This window comes from Aulostomus chinensis, chromosome 9, assembly GCF_037954235.1.
Source record: "Aulostomus chinensis isolate RoL2024-O1b breed Wild chromosome 9, RoL_Achi_v1.0, whole genome shotgun sequence".
NCBI classification, from domain to species: Eukaryota; Metazoa; Chordata; class Actinopteri; order Syngnathiformes; family Aulostomidae; genus Aulostomus; species Aulostomus chinensis.
The window spans coordinates 6,231,969-6,249,555 of record NC_141328.1 but is presented as its reverse complement, the minus strand read 5'-3'; the positions used below and the strand labels follow the sequence as shown (position 1 = coordinate 6,249,555).

Sequence of the window (17,587 nt, the reverse complement as noted above, 5' to 3'; positions counted from 1 at the left end):
ATGCACGCAATACATCGCCTTGCATTTTTCTCATCAGGTCAAATCTAGCGCTATAATTTCAATTTGCAAATTGAACTACAAACCACCCGTTCTAACCTTGAGATGAGTAATTCTTCTCCCAAGACACAACCACACCAAGCCTGAACTAAGGACAAATCTCTGTCCTTCTCCTGGAGGACCTCATGTGATGTCAGTTCTGGGCCGGCAGGAGGGAGTCACATCCAGCTACCCTATAAAACTGATTAATGCATTGACGTCCCGGGAGAAACACATGCAGGACTGCAAGGACCAAGGAAAAAAGAAGTCGCAGTGAACTGCTACCTCACACATACAGAGACGCGCAGCCACAGACGACTGATCACACACAAATATCAGAGAGAATCTTCAACAGCCTGACCTCTTCCGTCTGCAGCACCAAGCACAAAAGACGATCACCGGACTGTAACTGGATACTTATCTACAAGTTCATTTACAGCTATTTTGACTCCTTCTTAAGCTTGAAAGTAAAAGCTGAGCAAAAAACTTTTGTCATAAGTTTTCATGGCAATGACATCATCAAACTATAAACGCTTATATTAAGGATTCACTGATCCAAATACTGATATTGGCCATTCGTCCAAGGCAAAGTGCAGTGACAACTGGCTAAATATATTCTTTTGTTTATGTCGACATGCACATTTTTTGTTTTTGTGTTTGATTCAATCCAGTTGCTAAATAGCACTCGTGAATACTTGATTCATCACATTTGTGTGTGCTTGTTTGTGTTTATGCTCACTCTCATTTGATGCGGTTGAATTGTTGCCTCCACAAAGGAAGTAATGACATAACAGTCTTAATGTTGGCAGGATGAATTGGAAAGTTGTGTATAGATACTAATGAGGCTTGACCATAGATCTTAGGTTAAGGAACAATCAATACAAGCCGGAACTGATGATGTCATTTGGCCTTGGGTGACCGCACGATCCAGTTTTATATTTCAACTGTATCAAATAGGAAATAAAAATTAAGCACATTTATGTGGCTAATAACTTATTTTACATAGTAACCTCTGTACTTTATTGGAACTTCAAATGCCTTACAGTGTTGCCTCTTCTACGTTCACACTCTCAGCCACACACACACTCCCATTCTGATGGAGGTTGCTATGCAAGGTGCCAGCTGAATCAACAGAAAATATTAGACCATTAATATTCTTATCAATTATCGACTCATTATAGTGACATCGCCATATTATACGCATATATCCATGTATTTGTTACAATTCATTTTGCATAGGAGAGTGATATACGGTAAGTGCGTTGATTTACACAAAGAACAGCGATCCGTTCTCCGTCATCCATTGTCATGTAAGAGCTGTGTGGTATCAGTACCCAATATTGGCCAAATCTCAAAGCCCTGGTACTCGACTGGGACTGGGACTGAAAGAGTAGATTGATTCACTCCTGATTTAAAGTAATGATTTAAGAACAGATGTGAACGATACTTTTGATAATTGGTTCATGATTTGTCAAATAAAAATATAAGAAACCATTCAAATGCATCTTTCCTTCCATGAGTTTTTCCTCTCTGATGCACTTGACTACCCCCCCCCATCCAGGCTTATTGCTTATCAACACTCCACCGATCCACCTGCTGGTACTGTAGCTAATTATAATGCATTCATTATGAACAGCCTCTCCTCCAGATTGTGCCACACCAACCTGCACCAAGGTTGTCTGGGCTTGAAAAAGTGCATAATTAACTGGTATTGTGCACCAAATTTATGTTTGCATCAAGCTAATAAAAAAATTAAAAAAAAAATGTTAAAGGGCTCTATGTTTAATTAAAGATCTGATAGCTAATGTCCTGATGGCATCTGACATGTAATTCTCCTCCTCCCCTCAGGACACACACAATCTCTCCATCTTGTATGGTGCGAGCCGGGGATTCATTATCTACGCAGCCTCCTTGGAGATATATATGACATGTCAGCAGGGAGGCAGGAGGGATTATTGACATCTTCCTCTACCCCCGACTGTCCCTGAAGGTGCCGCGAAATGATCCCCTGGGACAGGGTTGAGAAAGCGATTGAAGAGGTAATTACACAAAACTCTGTATCAACACCCACAGAAAGCTGTCTGTCATGATCATTGCACAAAAATAGCTAACGATGAACGCCGCGGCTGAAAAGGCCACAGATGGTCTGCAATCATATTAGAATAACTAAATGATGATGCTTCTTATCTCTGACTCTCCCTGAAGACAATTAGAAAAGTCTTTTGTGGGGGAGACAGAGACTCAGACGGTATTGAAATAATGACATTGGCTCATCCAAGGGCACATGTACAACTGCAAATATGGATGGGAAAGCAGTTCAGGAGGGTAATGTGAGGTCTGTTAACCTTATAGATAAAGGAAAATGGTACAGATGAAGGACAAAAAAAGGGCATTTTTCATCTACTCATAAAACTGACAGCTTAATGTAGAACAGTCGAGACTCTGTGATAGCACATTATTCTCATGTTTGAGGTCATTTTCCTGCGAACGCAAAACAGAACACATCCAGTCTGCATTGTGATGAGCAGACAGAGCCTTTACACTGCAGCCGGCCCCTCCTCCACTTTGGCACTGATAAAATTTGCTTTTAATTTAATTCCCCATCTAGATTATTGATACTGTAGGCTGCGCTCACTTAATACTGTCATTCATTTCCATTTTTATGCACTGCCCTCCTGACTGAGCCTTTGTAATGTTTCTCGCATCAGTGGCAGCTTCAACATCAGAGCACATCGTCAGATTCTCTCTAAATAGCACAGAGGTACTGAGCCATGGAAGAAGAAATACCATCTAAATGACAACATAATGCACCCTGAAGTCTCTACATGCTTCCTTGGCTTCCTTACTGTCAAAAGCATTTTAAAAACGTGAACTATGTTACTTGAGGCCAATTCCTCCTTAAGTAAGATTTACGTTCTAATAAAACAGACTACACCTGAAACAGAGGGAACATACATATCCTGAAGGGGGCCACAATGAGCCAGTGATGAAATCTCCTGCTCCTGTTACATTGAGCACAGCAATCTCCTCGAGGAAAAATGAACACAAAAAAATGGAAACAATTCTACTCCCTTAAATCTATCTCCAAACGCTCTAAAATGAGAAGTTGTCCAAGGCGTCTTGGGATCAGGAGAGCATGCGAATGTTGGTATCAGCATGAGAACAACAGCATCTTACTGTGTCATCTCAGAGGACAGATCAGAGGATTACACTCTCAGGGGCTGAGCCTGCCTTGTTGTCACTAAAACACAGAGATGGGAAGTAGTTTTCAAAGTTTTACATCAGAGGACAGAGGACAGCGGACTGCTATGGCTGCTTTGTCTAATGTAATTCAATATCTTGCCAGTATTGATAAAACGTGTCGTTCAGACGACGACAAAAAAACGTCTCTTACCACAGATAAAATTGCTGATTGATGGGATTACAGAATGGCTATATGTTGAAATGTTTGTGCGCTCTGAACAGCTGCTTGCCTGAAAGTAATGAGAACGCCTATGGATAGAATAACAATCATGCAGAAATGACTGAGAGAAGAGTATTGTCTGTCTTGCAGCTTTGCCTGGTTCTGTCAACCAGTGTGTAGCGTAGCACGGTGGCCGACTGTCCCACATGACCTACTTCCTGTACTAAAGGAGAGATTATCAGATACTCCGAACACTGCAACAGCAAAGTTAAGACTACAGACACTCTAGGTGGTCTGTCTTGTTCGTTGTGCACAAGAGGAGACAAAACAGGCACAGCACATGCCAATGAAAAAATACAAATTGAAAACACAGATCTGTCCAGAAAGCCCTCCTCGTCTGCTATATCCTCTGGCTGTTTCCAGTGACGTCATATTATAGAGGATTAAGATAGCAACAGATGTACTGCAACTAGCTGCCTTTGGCTGCCACTGTACGTGATTTTATTTATAAGCGTCACAACAAAACTGCTCATGTATGTGTGCGATTATACAAAAAAATTGTACAAATAGCCCGTCAAACACAACTAACATCAGCTTCACCGCCATCTTCCCACCACCCAAACAAAGTAACAGCCTGGAGCAAAGGGTGAGGATTGAAACGGGTAGACAGCCACTGAGAATAAACCCAGTGTTGGGAAAATAAAGGCTGTTGCTATGGAAATGTCCAAACTGATTGCACATGAGGTGTTTTCTGTCTAACTTGATTTGAAGTATTATATTTTGTCATCACTTTGTGCTGGCTGCATATATTGACACAAGGAAGTGTGGAAAACAGTTAGCACGGTACTCATAAGAGGCAACCATTCATTTAATAGTTGATTGGAAAATTGATTTGGTTCATGATTATATGATATTAAGAGAATTATGCCAGGAAAATATTCTGAGAATTATGTGTTAAATGGTTTATCTAAGAGCAAGAGGAAAAATGTCTGTGCAGGAGACTCAAAAGGTGTGACACAGATAGAGTATATTCAAGACAATGAAATCAAAAAGGTGGACTCACAAGGTACAGCGCGGAGGTAGAGGTTCTCTCGGATGACCTGCTGTAGTTGGCTGTCTACCGAGCCAGGTGTGAAGCACTTACTCAGATACAACCTGAGATCCTTGCACAATGTGGAGCCTGAGGGAAAGGCAGAGAAACAAGTAAGGCATGAAGAGGAGGGAGCACAAAGAGGCATCAGTTCAGGGAGCATAAAGAGTCTGATGATGTTTATTTACTCTGAGGTTCCCTCTTTAGATCCCATCAAAACTGGAAGCCAATGAGACGGAAATTTATTCAAACCATAAATCTTTACAGCTGCTGGGCTTGATTTAAAGCTCTCACTTAACATCCTGCACTTTAATATTCACACATTCTGATCTCGCTCTGTCACCTCACATAGATCCTGAGTATCTACAGTAATGTGTTTTTCTGACTCCCTCATGCATATAAAACATCTCCTGGAGTTAATTGCTGCAGACACACCAGAGCTGATCACCTGGGCTCAGTTTCCCATCTCTGATCTGCTGGTATCATCTCAAGTGCTTTACAGTATGTGACGACAGGTCACTCGCCGTTATTGATGGGCTGAGCGCATCTCCAGGCTGTCACTCTGACAGACGACCAGTGCTTCCATCTACACCCCCATACTCCCACCGTCTGTTGGAGCAGTTCTGCCCAGTAGCTGACTGAATTTGCGGTTCAATTAAAAATGTCACAGTGGTATAAGTTTATTAAAGGAGGCAGTCATCTGCACGTACAAATGACCGGCCGCATATGGCTGGTGCCTGTAAAGGTGAATGAATCTTGTCTGCTGCCTTTTGGGAGAATTCATTTTGTTCTTTATGTTAGAACAGCTGCTATTTTCTTATCTAGTGAAGAGAAAAATTAAGTCCTGGACACAGTCACTCCCTTTTGGAATATATGTGAATTCCCTTGAACATTGTGAGAGCATATCACAGATGAGTTACCGTTAAAGTGAGGCAGTCAGATGTCAAGGTTAAAAATAATACGAGGTAGAGCCACGAGGTATTGGTACACTGCCAGAGAATCCACTTAAGCACATAATTGTATCTGGTAAATTGTTTACGTTGCAGCCAGGTGTTCTCAATGTCCATTCAAATTCATACAACAGTTTGTGCATATTTTGAATAAGTTATTGCAGGAGGATGAGACAGAGGTCATGCTTTGTTTTGTAATTATTCAAGTGCTACGATAGAGGTGTATTTATCTTATCCCAACAGTTAATAGTGTCATCAGGAAGTTTTTAAATGTGCACGCTGAGTGGAAATGAGATGCTGAAATGAGCGGAAGTCTGCAAACATGCAAATATTTTGATCATGTGACACAATGCATTAGTATGTGGGTTATGTTTTATCATCAAAGGACAAAAAAAATCAAGTTGAAATCTTTGGATAAGAATCATCAGACGGGATGCTGTAATTAAGGCACGGTCCGAATCACCTCGTTACAACCAATTAGTGAGTCATGTTAAATCAATCAGTGCAAAATTTAGGTACATGGGATGGGTACAGTATGCATTATAGACAGACAGTCCACGTGACATCACTCCTGCAGTCTGTTCCCGCCCAACAGTCAGGATGCTGGTGAGATGAAAGTGCACTAAAATGAGGCTACACTTTTCAAAACTTGACACAGGCAATATTCTCAACAGCAACACATCCAACCCGAGGGAAACACAACATCTGAAAATGAGACTTCATTTGTTTCGATTTCCTTGTTTAGACTTACTTCTTATGAACTAATTTACATTTTTATTATTCAAGTTAAACTAAATTACCAAACAAAATGTTGTTGGATGATCAGTATTGTATTACAGGTAGTGGTGTTGGTACAAATAATTTCAAATATGAACAGAATCCAACCCCAGTTGGGATCTATATTTCAAGATTTTGCTTTTACTCGTACTTGTACCTACATTACCAGAGGGTCCTCTGAGAGTACATACCTCTGCAGTGAGCGTATTCACCCAAACATAAGAAATATTGATGCCATAAATTAAACGCTATGTTAAATGGATCTACCCCAAAATGTAATAGGATCTTTGTTAGCCCTCTCTTCCACCCCTCCACTACGTTTGCTGAAAATAAGCCTCCTAGTCTTTGTGTAATCCTGCGAACAGACAAGCCAAATAACATTACTCCCTTGGCTGAGGTAAAAAGCACTGAGTTTTTTTCTGCAGACGGCACCAATATTGGCGTTAAAACCTCTAAACGGCTGCTTTCCTCTGTGGAGGGTCGCTTTGTTTCTGACGGCTGGAGCATTGGGACTTGTAGTAGTAGGAGTAGTACGAGGTGTGGTAGAGCAACCTGGTGCAGCAGCTCATCCATCACTGTCCACACTAAACACAGTCACGCTTCCCAGAGAGGCCCAGGCAGACTTCAGAAATGATAATGGATTCACCAGTGGCAGAGGGACCGGGAGCAAAGGTCCCTTTTTACACCCCTGTGGCCAAATCAGCTATCAATCAAGTAAGCAAGGCCATCGGGAGCCACAGTCAGGTGACACCCCAGTGACATATCACTCTGTTGAGAGCCAAGAAAGACATCCGTTATCCCGGCCCCGTGTTCTAAACATCAAGGTCCCCCGTGATTGACAGACAACTCTGTCGCCCCTATCTTGTCATGTGTCGTGAGCAATTCTGACCTCGTACCCACATATTGACTGATCGCCTTGACATATCCAGACTAATTGATGAGTTCAAATCAACATCGGAATGCTACAGCCTGCAGATTTGCTTTGCAGAAGTCAGAGGAGGGTTATTGGGTAAAGTTATTATGGATGACAGATTGGATGCCAGTGTGACAGATTGTTTGGGTGTAGTCTGATGAAGCGAGTGCAATGGAGTGCAAAATAAACAAGTGGAACTGTCTGGAATGGGAGTGAGATTTAAGGATTGAATGCATCATTATGTGTAATATATAAATGGCATTAGCACAAGGGGAGGCCTTTGTAGTATTTGTGTTCACACTTTTCAGTTGCAGAGTAATCGACCTAGGAGTGTGTTAGCATGCTGAGTCATACCCGGTGACACAGTTTTGATGCGGATAGGATGAGGGCAGGAGTTGAGGACACCTCGGACATCTCCTAACGTCATCCCTAATACAGGTGTTCCTCCAATCTCTAGGATGATATCACCCACTGTGAGTCCACCGCCCGGAGCCGCTGTGACAAAAGGACACTCCCAATAATCTGCTCCTCCACCGACGGCGATCCCCGGCTCTGCCGATGAGCCTAACAGAGGGACAAAGCTGTCCTGCACCTTGGAGCGCCAGTGCTGCTTCTTCACCGCCGTCTTAGACATGGCAAAGGAGCTGGAGAGATAAAGGCAAACAGGGATTGGAGGGTGAGCAAAAGGTGTGAGACTGTTAAAAAGAAAAAAAAAAAGAGTGTAAATTATATTAAAAGCTATAGAGAGATCCTGCGATTTCACGCAGAAGGTTGTTTTCTTATGTACCCTTTGTCAGCTCAGGGTTTCTGGTTAGAACTTGTATTTCCCATAAGAGTGTAAATTATTCCAGCTTCACAGCTTTGAACATTTTTTCTCATGGCAGCCTGAAAATCAGGAATAACCACATGGAAAGGGTCTTTGTTTTAACACAAACATACTACAGCACACAGTGTGACTGTTCAGCCAACAGACGCAGAGACTCTTTCCCTCACGGTCACTCTGCCTGCTACAGGTTGACGTTATGTTTTCATGTAAACAAGCAACATAGTGCACATTCCAGCACATCTTCAGTCACATGGGAAAATCCAGTTTGCTTTGAATCAAGGTACGGGTCATTGAACGCGCTCACATTTTCACAGGCAAAATAAGAACCTGTTGTCACAGTGTGTGGTACTTTTAGCAACAGAGATGCAAAATGCTCTCACAGAAAAATAGACTTAAAGACTTTAAGGTCTTAAAGTAAAGTTGTAACAAAGTATTATCTGTGACACTTCTGGAGAGCAGCTGCGTGTGTTGAGGCTGAGGATGTAGCCGACATGTTGAGGAGTTCTTTGAGTCGACAGTGACGTGACAGCTGCGATGTCCGTAGAGAGCGGACAATATTCCTCTGACATTATCAGAGCAGCACTGTCACCTTGACACAAGGGACAACAGAGAGGCAGAACACCACCTTGGCAAAAAGACGGACACGTGTACGCACAAGACACTTGTTATTAAAGGAATAGTGGGGGAATACGGTTATTAGTCCTCTCATATTTGTTTAATAAGAAGCTGAAGGCAGGAGCTGCTTAGCTTAGCTTAGCATGAAGATTGAAAACACCAACATGTGTAACTGAACTGTTATCTTGTTTGTTTTACCTAATAAACAACAGTTAAAATATGGAACATGACATGACCCCCCTAACCACTACAACTGGACGTTTTTACACTTTTTTTTCTACAAGGTTTACGAACAAAGTAAGCTAGCCACTGCTGAACAGATCTTACCATGTAATAAAGAATGCAAAACCCCGTTTAACTGTCAAAAAACATGACAAAAGCTGTTACAGATTTTCAAGTTATCGCTTTCATTTGGTGGCCTGTTAATGCAATCATGCCTCATTTAGCCACCAAGCTAATTCAGCTGTAGAACATCATTCAACGCGCTCACTAAGTTGTTTTGTCATGCATTGATTCATGTCCTGTAAATGGCTTTTTATTGTGTATGACTTATATTCCTGAGGTGCGCGATTATTCATGTGACACATTTTAATTTACAAAATCTCTATTATAAAATCTCTATATTTCTAAAATATTCATCTCACATCAATATGCCTACACCAGCCTAAATTGTCTTGAGTCTTCCAGGTGTGTCTCTGGTGGTCAGCTGCAGGTGTTTCTCTTTGTATGACGGTTATAAGACTCGTAAAAAGGCTAAAATGTTGTCACTGTAGGTCAATACACCGTCAATCACCTGCTTCTAGATCCTGAGTGTTCGGCATCTTTCTGAATCTAAACACAGTGACACAACATATTGTGAAGAAACGTACCTAAAATAACACGAATAAAACTTTAAAGCCCAACTTCACCCAGGGGTTTTCATCTATCAGTTGCTAATCCACTGACGGAGTGAATTCACAAGGAATTTTTTTTTTTTACCCTTTTCTTGTGTGTGCATAATTTCTTGGTAAAGCGTGAATTAAGAAAACGCTGACCTGCAACAAACTACACTGAATATCTTACAACAAATTCTTAAATTCATCATCCAGAATAATCCGCGTCTTTTTTTATCCACTTGTAAAAAAACGGACAAAAACTTTGATGAGAGCTAAAAACAAACCAAAGCAATAACGACTATACAGCAACGACTCTTTCAAGTATTCTCAATTTCATGCAGGGAGGAAAGACATTCTTCATGAAGTCAACACATTTGAGGGTGAGAAGTTGATGAGGAAATGATAATTTCATAACTTAAACAAAATGACTGGTGAGATTCTGTGGCTATATCTATCAATTGAAACAACAGTGTCATAAAACTGCATATTTTCTTTGTGTTTAAACTGAGAAACGCCCATCAGCTGAAGTGTGTTTTAACACAAGTTAATAGGAGCTCCCTCCAATACAATATTGCAAATGGACATTACAGATTTCCAGTTCTGTTTTGGTCAGAAGATTAGCAATTACACATCACTTCAGCATGATCCAATCCTCTTAAGTGCCTGTGTGATTACGATGACCCTTGGATAAGTGGGGATAACCCAGCCGGGGCTTCCCTGAGTGCAGCACCAAGATAAGCCTTCGTAGGGGAACCCCTGGGCCCTCTGGTCCCCTGACAGACAAGAGACTCCTTATCCTTTCTACTTGACCGGCCATGCACTGGTCGGATCTGACAGAGATCGTTTTTCCAACTGCTCAGTTGAAGACTTTGTGTCCCTGGTGGTTTTATATGTACAGAAATAAATAAATGAGGAAGACAGAAAGTAGAGATGAAAAAAACGAATGAAATATGAGCGGCTTAACTGAGAAATACAGATGGATTTTGTCTTGCATTCGAAGAGTAACTGTAGAGGAGAGAAAAGGGGGAGTGCAGAGGTCAGATAGAGATCGAGAGGCGCCACACAGCCTGAGGTTGGCACAGGACTCACTCGTTTGACCTTGCAGGACTTCAGCTCAGGCGACATGAGTCAGAGTTTGGTTGAGCTGGTTGCCACAACACAGAAAACCCCCGAAAAACACACAACCTGCATTTCAGGTTCAAAGCCGAGGGCGGTCAATGTTGTTCTAGCACGTTAAAATAAACATCAAACAACTATTTACGCCGGCATGTTTCAACCTGGAATTATGCTTATCACTTCATCCTCGGCACACGGAGCCCCCAGTCTTACTCTCCCAGCCCCACTGTGAAACCTTCTGCAGCAGAATCATTGACCTGCTTCCTCAAAGCTTGCCAGCCATCCAGCAAAACCATACAGCATCCATTCAGCGAGGAAGAGATAAAAACAAAAGCACCAACTCGCTCCATCTAATCACAACATATTCCCCCATATGCATCAGTCCGGATTAAGGATTCTATAAGCCATTGATCTTTTCTTCATCTAAAGATTGTTCTAAACTTCTCAACAAAGCAATGATTAAAATACTAAAAATAAACAGCTCATAGGTTCTTGGTATAACCCCCTCCCACCCCCCCACCCCCCCCACTCCTTGAGCCTACTCAGTTGTGTTGTGTGTCTACATTATACGCATGGAGACAGAGTGTGTCGCCCGAGCGGTAGCTGTTGTCTTGACCTCCTGCGTCTGAGGGGGGCTTAATGAGCCACAGCCTGTCAGGTCCGCTGAAGCCTGGACTCATCCCGCCGCTGACACACACCCTGACACTCGCACTGCTGCCGCCGCTGCTGCTGTTGATGCTACAAACTGGCCCTGCACGCTCATCTTACAGTGTCCATTAAGAACACACAGCTGGGTTGTAATCAAGACGAGGAAAATATGCTGTTTGTGAACTCATCCTGTTGTGTAACTCTTTGTAACGCAATGGATAGTGGTAATAATACGATATTGAATGCGCAGAATTTTTTTTTTTTTAATCTGGTATGGTTTAGAAAAAAGAAGAAGAAGAAGAAGTTGCATGAGGATACTGTCACTCACTCAGAGAAAATATGACTTTAGAAAGATACAACACATTCAAGGATATCTGACCTCATAAAAGAATGCACTGTTAGGATTTCTAACCTTTAGGTCATGAAAGAGCTGACCGATACATATCCTGTTTCACTGACTTCCTCTCAGCATCCCTACGGTCTGCAGCCCTTTCAGGCCCTCCAGTGTAATTTCAAACCACAGCGATCTGTCAGTGGCAAAATTCACATCCTCTGGAAGCTATTCTTGGAGGTCATTTGTTTTATTTCTTCATCGTATTTGTCTATTCAGAAAGAATAAAGCATAAGCTGAGGGCTATTATGAGTCTCAACAGCTGTGCCCCACAATTGTTGTCTGCTTGAAAAATGCCTTTTTGACCTCAACGGCATAAATACTCCTGGTTTTATTTCTCTGAGATCATTCATCATTCCAATAGTTTCCAATTAACCATAATAATTACTTTTTCTCTAAAAGAGAGTCAGTTAGCCTCCTAAACATTTTGTTTTAAAGTTTTATCTGTATGTTGTATGTTTGTAACTTTGGTTTTAAAAAAGTTCTGAATGAGCAAGATTTTACTTACTTGTGCTACAAGAGCTGTTAGAGGCTGATAACTTCTCCAACCAGATGTCTTTAACCACCAGTTGGGAAGTTAAATCACCAAACTGTTTCATTCATACGGATACAAGCTACAAACTAATGTGAAAATGATCTGTAAACCGATCAAGATTATTTCCAGAAGCCTGAACTGTACTCGTTCAACTACCGGTACTTCACATCACTAAATACTGCCAATGGACGAGAAGAGTCTTCAGAATCCAGGATATACAGTTTTATGTATCCTGCAGATGGAGAGTGTACACATCCACCTAGGGATAAGAAGTCTGGAGGTCCAGATCCAGTCCAGGATCAATACCAAAATGTAAAAGCTTCTCCCTTAAGCGGAGTTTTATTATCCAACCAAATTTAATCAAAATTCATCATGAACATTTTGAGTTGTCCTGCTAACGCACAGAAAAACCAATACCAGTGATCACATGACCTCCCTGGCAGAGTTTACAATCACAATCAGCTCGAATCTTTTCGCTGGACTTCCTCTTCCTTAAAGTCAACCTGCCTGTGCACGTCCCAATTTATAGATGATACAGTTGAAAACTTCAGCCATTCTGCCTCACAACAGTAAAAAAACAAAAATTGATCTAAGATAAGTGAAACAAACAAACTTGGATAATGAATCTTGCCAGTCAATTTTCAAGCATAAAAAAATTGTCAAACAATTGCTGTGTCATGACTTGTAGAATTGTAATTGCTGCTTTTTCTTAAATTTATGTCAGAAAATTGAGAGTTGGAGGGGTTTTGGACTGTGGATGGACTGAAAAAGCAATTTCAACATGTCGCTTTGCACTCTGGGAAACTGCAATGCCAGTTTTCCACATTTCTAAAGATACTTGTTAGTGTCAGCCCCAGAAGAATCCTTAAAAAAAATCCAGGTCTCTCAAGATTTCATGAATTGTTCTCTGGACCAAAACACATTTCTGGTAAGGTAACTGAAATCCATCCGTCCATCCGTCTGTCCATCCATCCGTCCTAACAGTGAGATGGATGAACAAAACGGACATAACCTCCTTGGCCGAGGTAAAAATTACAGCCCCATGCTATTAAATTCTTCCCCCTGATTAGTCTAGAAAAAACCATTTAAACCCTGGCAGCACATTGTCATGAGCTCAAGATCTTTATCACTGAACATATTAACTAAGCCGTTATTTCAGGTTGAATCTCCAGGCTGTTCATTTATTAAAGTTACACAGCCAGAGAACACTGATTCAGATGAGCTTTGCCATGGTGCTCAATAATTCAACTTGAAGCAACGAATCAAGGGCACGAGGGAATAGCGATTGACACCGAGATGGGGAGTGTCACGAAAGACCTTCAGGTAAAAGGGTGCAAGCTAAACACGTCAATTAAGACGAGGGAATAATCGAAATGCTCTGTAAAAAGTAGCTCTTGGAAGGACGAGAAAACAGCACCAACTGTCCTGGGAGATTTATACAGCGGGGTCATAGTGCACACTCAACATTGGAAACCATTTAATCAGCCACAAACATGACATTCCCTTAAATTTGAGCAGCCCCACCCTTTCTAATGCGCGCCCCCCCCCCCCCCCCCACGCCAATCAATAACCCGAGTGAGGCTTTCTGGTGAGAGCAGTGCCTGTCAGCTCTCGTGATTTTCCCAACGCTCCTGATGTTTATCTCAATGCCGGCCCTCATCCCCATCAAAGCCGTCTCTCTGCTGGTAGATCGCTCACTGACATAATCGGCTTTGACCACAACAGAGTTTGTTCAACTTCTGCAAAAACCGGGAAACTTTTAACACAATGAGCTTTTGCTGTCAGATGCCACTCTAATCTCGCTCTTACTCTGATTGTTTCGTTCCAGTTGTTGACATCACTACACCAGCAGCACAGTGGGTTTCTACTCATAAAAGCTTGTTGTTTTTTTTTTTCTTTCGGAAGAGCCTGGTTCGCTGTCGTGTCCACATTCTGTTTCCGCTCTAAATGACGTCTACAATAATGAAATTAGCCTGTTCAATTAGCTCAGCTAGAATGCTCTATGAATTTATGTAAGCGTATTTGGTAGTTGATGCATGTTCACCTAAAGTTCAAGGCAGTGAATGGCTCTCTTTCCTTAATGGGAATTTTGGAGAATATTGATGGACCGACTGTGCGTTTTGTCAGCCTGAATGTGACCTGCATGCCTAACAGCCCCGTTTGTGGGTCCCTCTGAGAGTGCTCGCAGTGAATAAACAACTGAGATGACTCGGGGCTCTTTATAAGTCTGCATAAGCCAGATGAAGTCAGCATGAGCGATGGTTACATAAAATTATTACTGACCAAGTCGACTGTTACAGCTCACTCCGAGGTAAAAGAGAACAATCAGCAGTCGATATTTTATTCACCACATGCTACGTGCTTAAATGGATTGACTGATTTATTGATCGATCATTTGAAATTATGGATTGATACGAGTCATAAAAAGGTGCTTTTAATTTTTTCGAGTGAACGCCGCACACTTGAAAAGGATGTGACAATAAGATGACAGCAAGAAAACTGCAAGTCATCCAGAGCATCTGCTCACACATGTGAGTGACTGGCACGCATAACAATTGAGCTGAAGCTCCAAACTGATACATCAATAGCCTAAATATCAGTCATGAATAGTTTTAGTGCATATCTATGTTGTATTTACATCATTTAATATCTTGGGGATGGGACTTTTTTTAATTAATTAACCCAAGAACATTTTTACTACAATTCTTAAACAGTACTTTTAATGAACATAGCCATTAGTTGACATCCTAATACAAATTAATTGTACATTTTGTTTCCAAGTCTTGATTTTTTTGCCTCCGTAACAGGCAATGTCCTCAGGTTGCATTTCACATTCGCTTAAATGCAATTTGACTGAAACATCATCATGAAATTTCTTTACATTTGGCACAAACGTTCACTTGTAGTCAAGGATGAACTGCAAAGATTTGGATGTCAACCGCCGAGCTCGCCGTCACCTCAAATGCAGGCGATAACTCAGGAATGTCTCAAGTATGGTGCAAATGTTCCCTTGGGCTAAAGGACGACCTGATTAGAATTTAGTGGTCAAAGGTCAAGGGTCACTGTGACTGCACAAAACATGTCTGTGGCATAATGTAGAATTCACATGCGAATAATTTTGACAAAACTTTTTTTTATATGTTACTGCATCCAGCAGGTCAAAGGTCAAACTTCAACATGACATCATAATGTCACTTTGTTGGCTAAATTCAATGTTTTCACACGACTGATTTTTGTTGTGTTTTTAATCCACTTTCCTTAAATTCTGCTACACATGCAGTATATTGTGAGTCTGGACAAACATGAATATGAACTACAACTGGACTGGTTGATGAACGCTACAATCACTCAGTGATTCACAGCCAATTTGGCATAAATTGTATGAATGGACATGATTTGACAGAATAGTAGTATTGACACAGTTTCAGATGGATAAAACTATCAAATATTTCCATGAGTTGTGTTAAAAATTGCAATGACCTATAACAAAAATCTTGGGACTGTCAGAGTTGTAGCTGAAAGGCAGGTTCAGTGTAAAGTGCAGGACGGGTGTGGCGAGCAAACCCTTCTATTGTAGCCATCCCAACACCGCACGTCTCTCTTTACTCCAACTTGTAGTGCAACACGCTGCTCCTGATCTCACAGCATCCTCCCATGGGGGAAGTTGGAGGTCATCCAAGTAAAGCATCTTAAATAACCAGTGACCTTAAATTCACTTAAATTCTAACAGACCGGTGGAGTGGCTGGTAGACAGACGTCAAATGCACAAGAGTATTCTCCCAGATCTGACTTCACCGTCTTATCTGGCATCTGTGCCCTGACCTCTCCCAACCAACATTTACACCGAACTGTGCGAGCAACACGGGGTGAACTAAAGCTCCCTGATGCTCACTCACTTCCAAATCTAGGGCACACAAGTGCTAAACACAGACAGCAGTGGCAGATTTAAAAATAAAAGATTAAATGTTTGTGGGTTGAAAAAAAAAATCACAAAATATCTCCCCTCATACACTGAAACATAAACACGCACTGAAACATCTCTCTCTCTCTCTCTCACTCTCTCTCTCTCTCTCTCGTTCTTACACACTTGAAACAAAGGCAATACATGAAAGGCTAAAACATGGAATGAAAAGATTTGTAAATGTCGGCACGCCAACAATAAATCAAATCCATGCCAGGTTGTGATTTCATTGAAGATTAAAATATTACAAGCATTGCACTGACACTCAATCACACACACAAACATCTGACATGATATCAGGCTCAGCGATGTTCCCTTTGGAGAAACTGTATCTTTAAGGATCAAGGTCGAGGCAGGGGTTCCAATAGCAGGGCACGTTGTGTTGTGTACACCTCGCTCTTGTGTGGAATACAACTGTGACAACAGGTCCTCGAACTCAATCAGGCAAGCACGCATTACAGCCCTCGCTGCGATCAGAGATGAGCTCTCATCAGGAGGAGCGAGCAGTTTAATTAAACAGACCAGATCAGCTGCTTAACTATGATAATGGATACGAGTGGCAGAACGGCAGAGAAATTAGGGAAATTAAATGTGGATGATGCAGCCAGCGCAACCCTTGCAGGAAAATGGAATAAAATAGCAGAATCAACAGAGAAAAGGGTGTGGTAACCTTGGAAAAGACTGGCTGATATCCTAACAAAATGAATTATTCATTCAGAGATGAAGGGGAGGTTCAGTTCACTATAATGAGCATTTTTGTAAGGTCGTAGTTTGGTAGCCTAAGCAGGCCTCCAGGTGTATATGTGAGGGTGTGTGTGGCTTCAAGTGTGTGACTGTAAGTGAGATACTGCTGATTCAGTAGGGATGGGTGAAGGTGACCCTGGCCTGCTCCTGCTGCCTGTCTCACCACCTGATATTGATCCCAGTTGTCCAACTCAGATCTGACTCAAGGATACATGGATTCATTGCCTTCTTGACATTTCAAATATGGCACTGTGTAAATTGTAACTCCTGCACAGTGTCATTGATTACTTATTGATTTGCTACCTCAGTAAGAGTCTAACCACTTAACAGCGGCTTATCTGATCCAAATTGAATCTCGATGTAAAGAAGCAGGCTGGTTCCAGTATGGCACTCTTGTTGTTTTAATTTCATATCAGACTCCACATGAACTGTGGAGACTAGAACTAAGAATAGAGCAGGCTACAACGGCAGAATCCAAATGCAGTGGCTGGGAGCAAAGGTTTGGACCACAGATGGGAGAATGTGCCAGTGAAGCCCTGCCCTGTCAAGGGTAAACTACCGTGCACACGCATACACACACAGCCCACACACAAACACTTTGTTTCCCCTCACCTTAAAACAGCAGCATGAATATGCATGAAGCCGAAGGACACAGGAGGTACATAATTAGACAATCAACAGCTCCCAGATGACATGCATTACTACAA

The 17,587-nt window shown here is 41.7% G+C and overlaps 1 protein-coding gene across 4 annotated transcripts in view; it reads right to left on the bottom strand.

Annotated features, from left to right (window-relative positions):
- magixb (MAGI family member, X-linked b) overlaps positions 1-17,587 on the bottom strand; it is a 40,876-nt gene that overhangs the window by 22,064 nt on the left and 1,225 nt on the right. For all 4 annotated transcript variants that reach the window (XM_086213376.1, XM_086213378.1, XM_086213379.1 and 1 more), the window contains exons 2-3: positions 7,524-7,813; positions 4,503-4,619 (exon numbers count right to left, since the gene is read on the bottom strand). In XM_086213376.1, the coding sequence (XP_086069502.1) occupies positions 4,503-4,619; positions 7,524-7,813 (407 nt within the window). The remainder of the gene's footprint in view (positions 1-4,502; positions 4,620-7,523; positions 7,814-17,587) is intronic.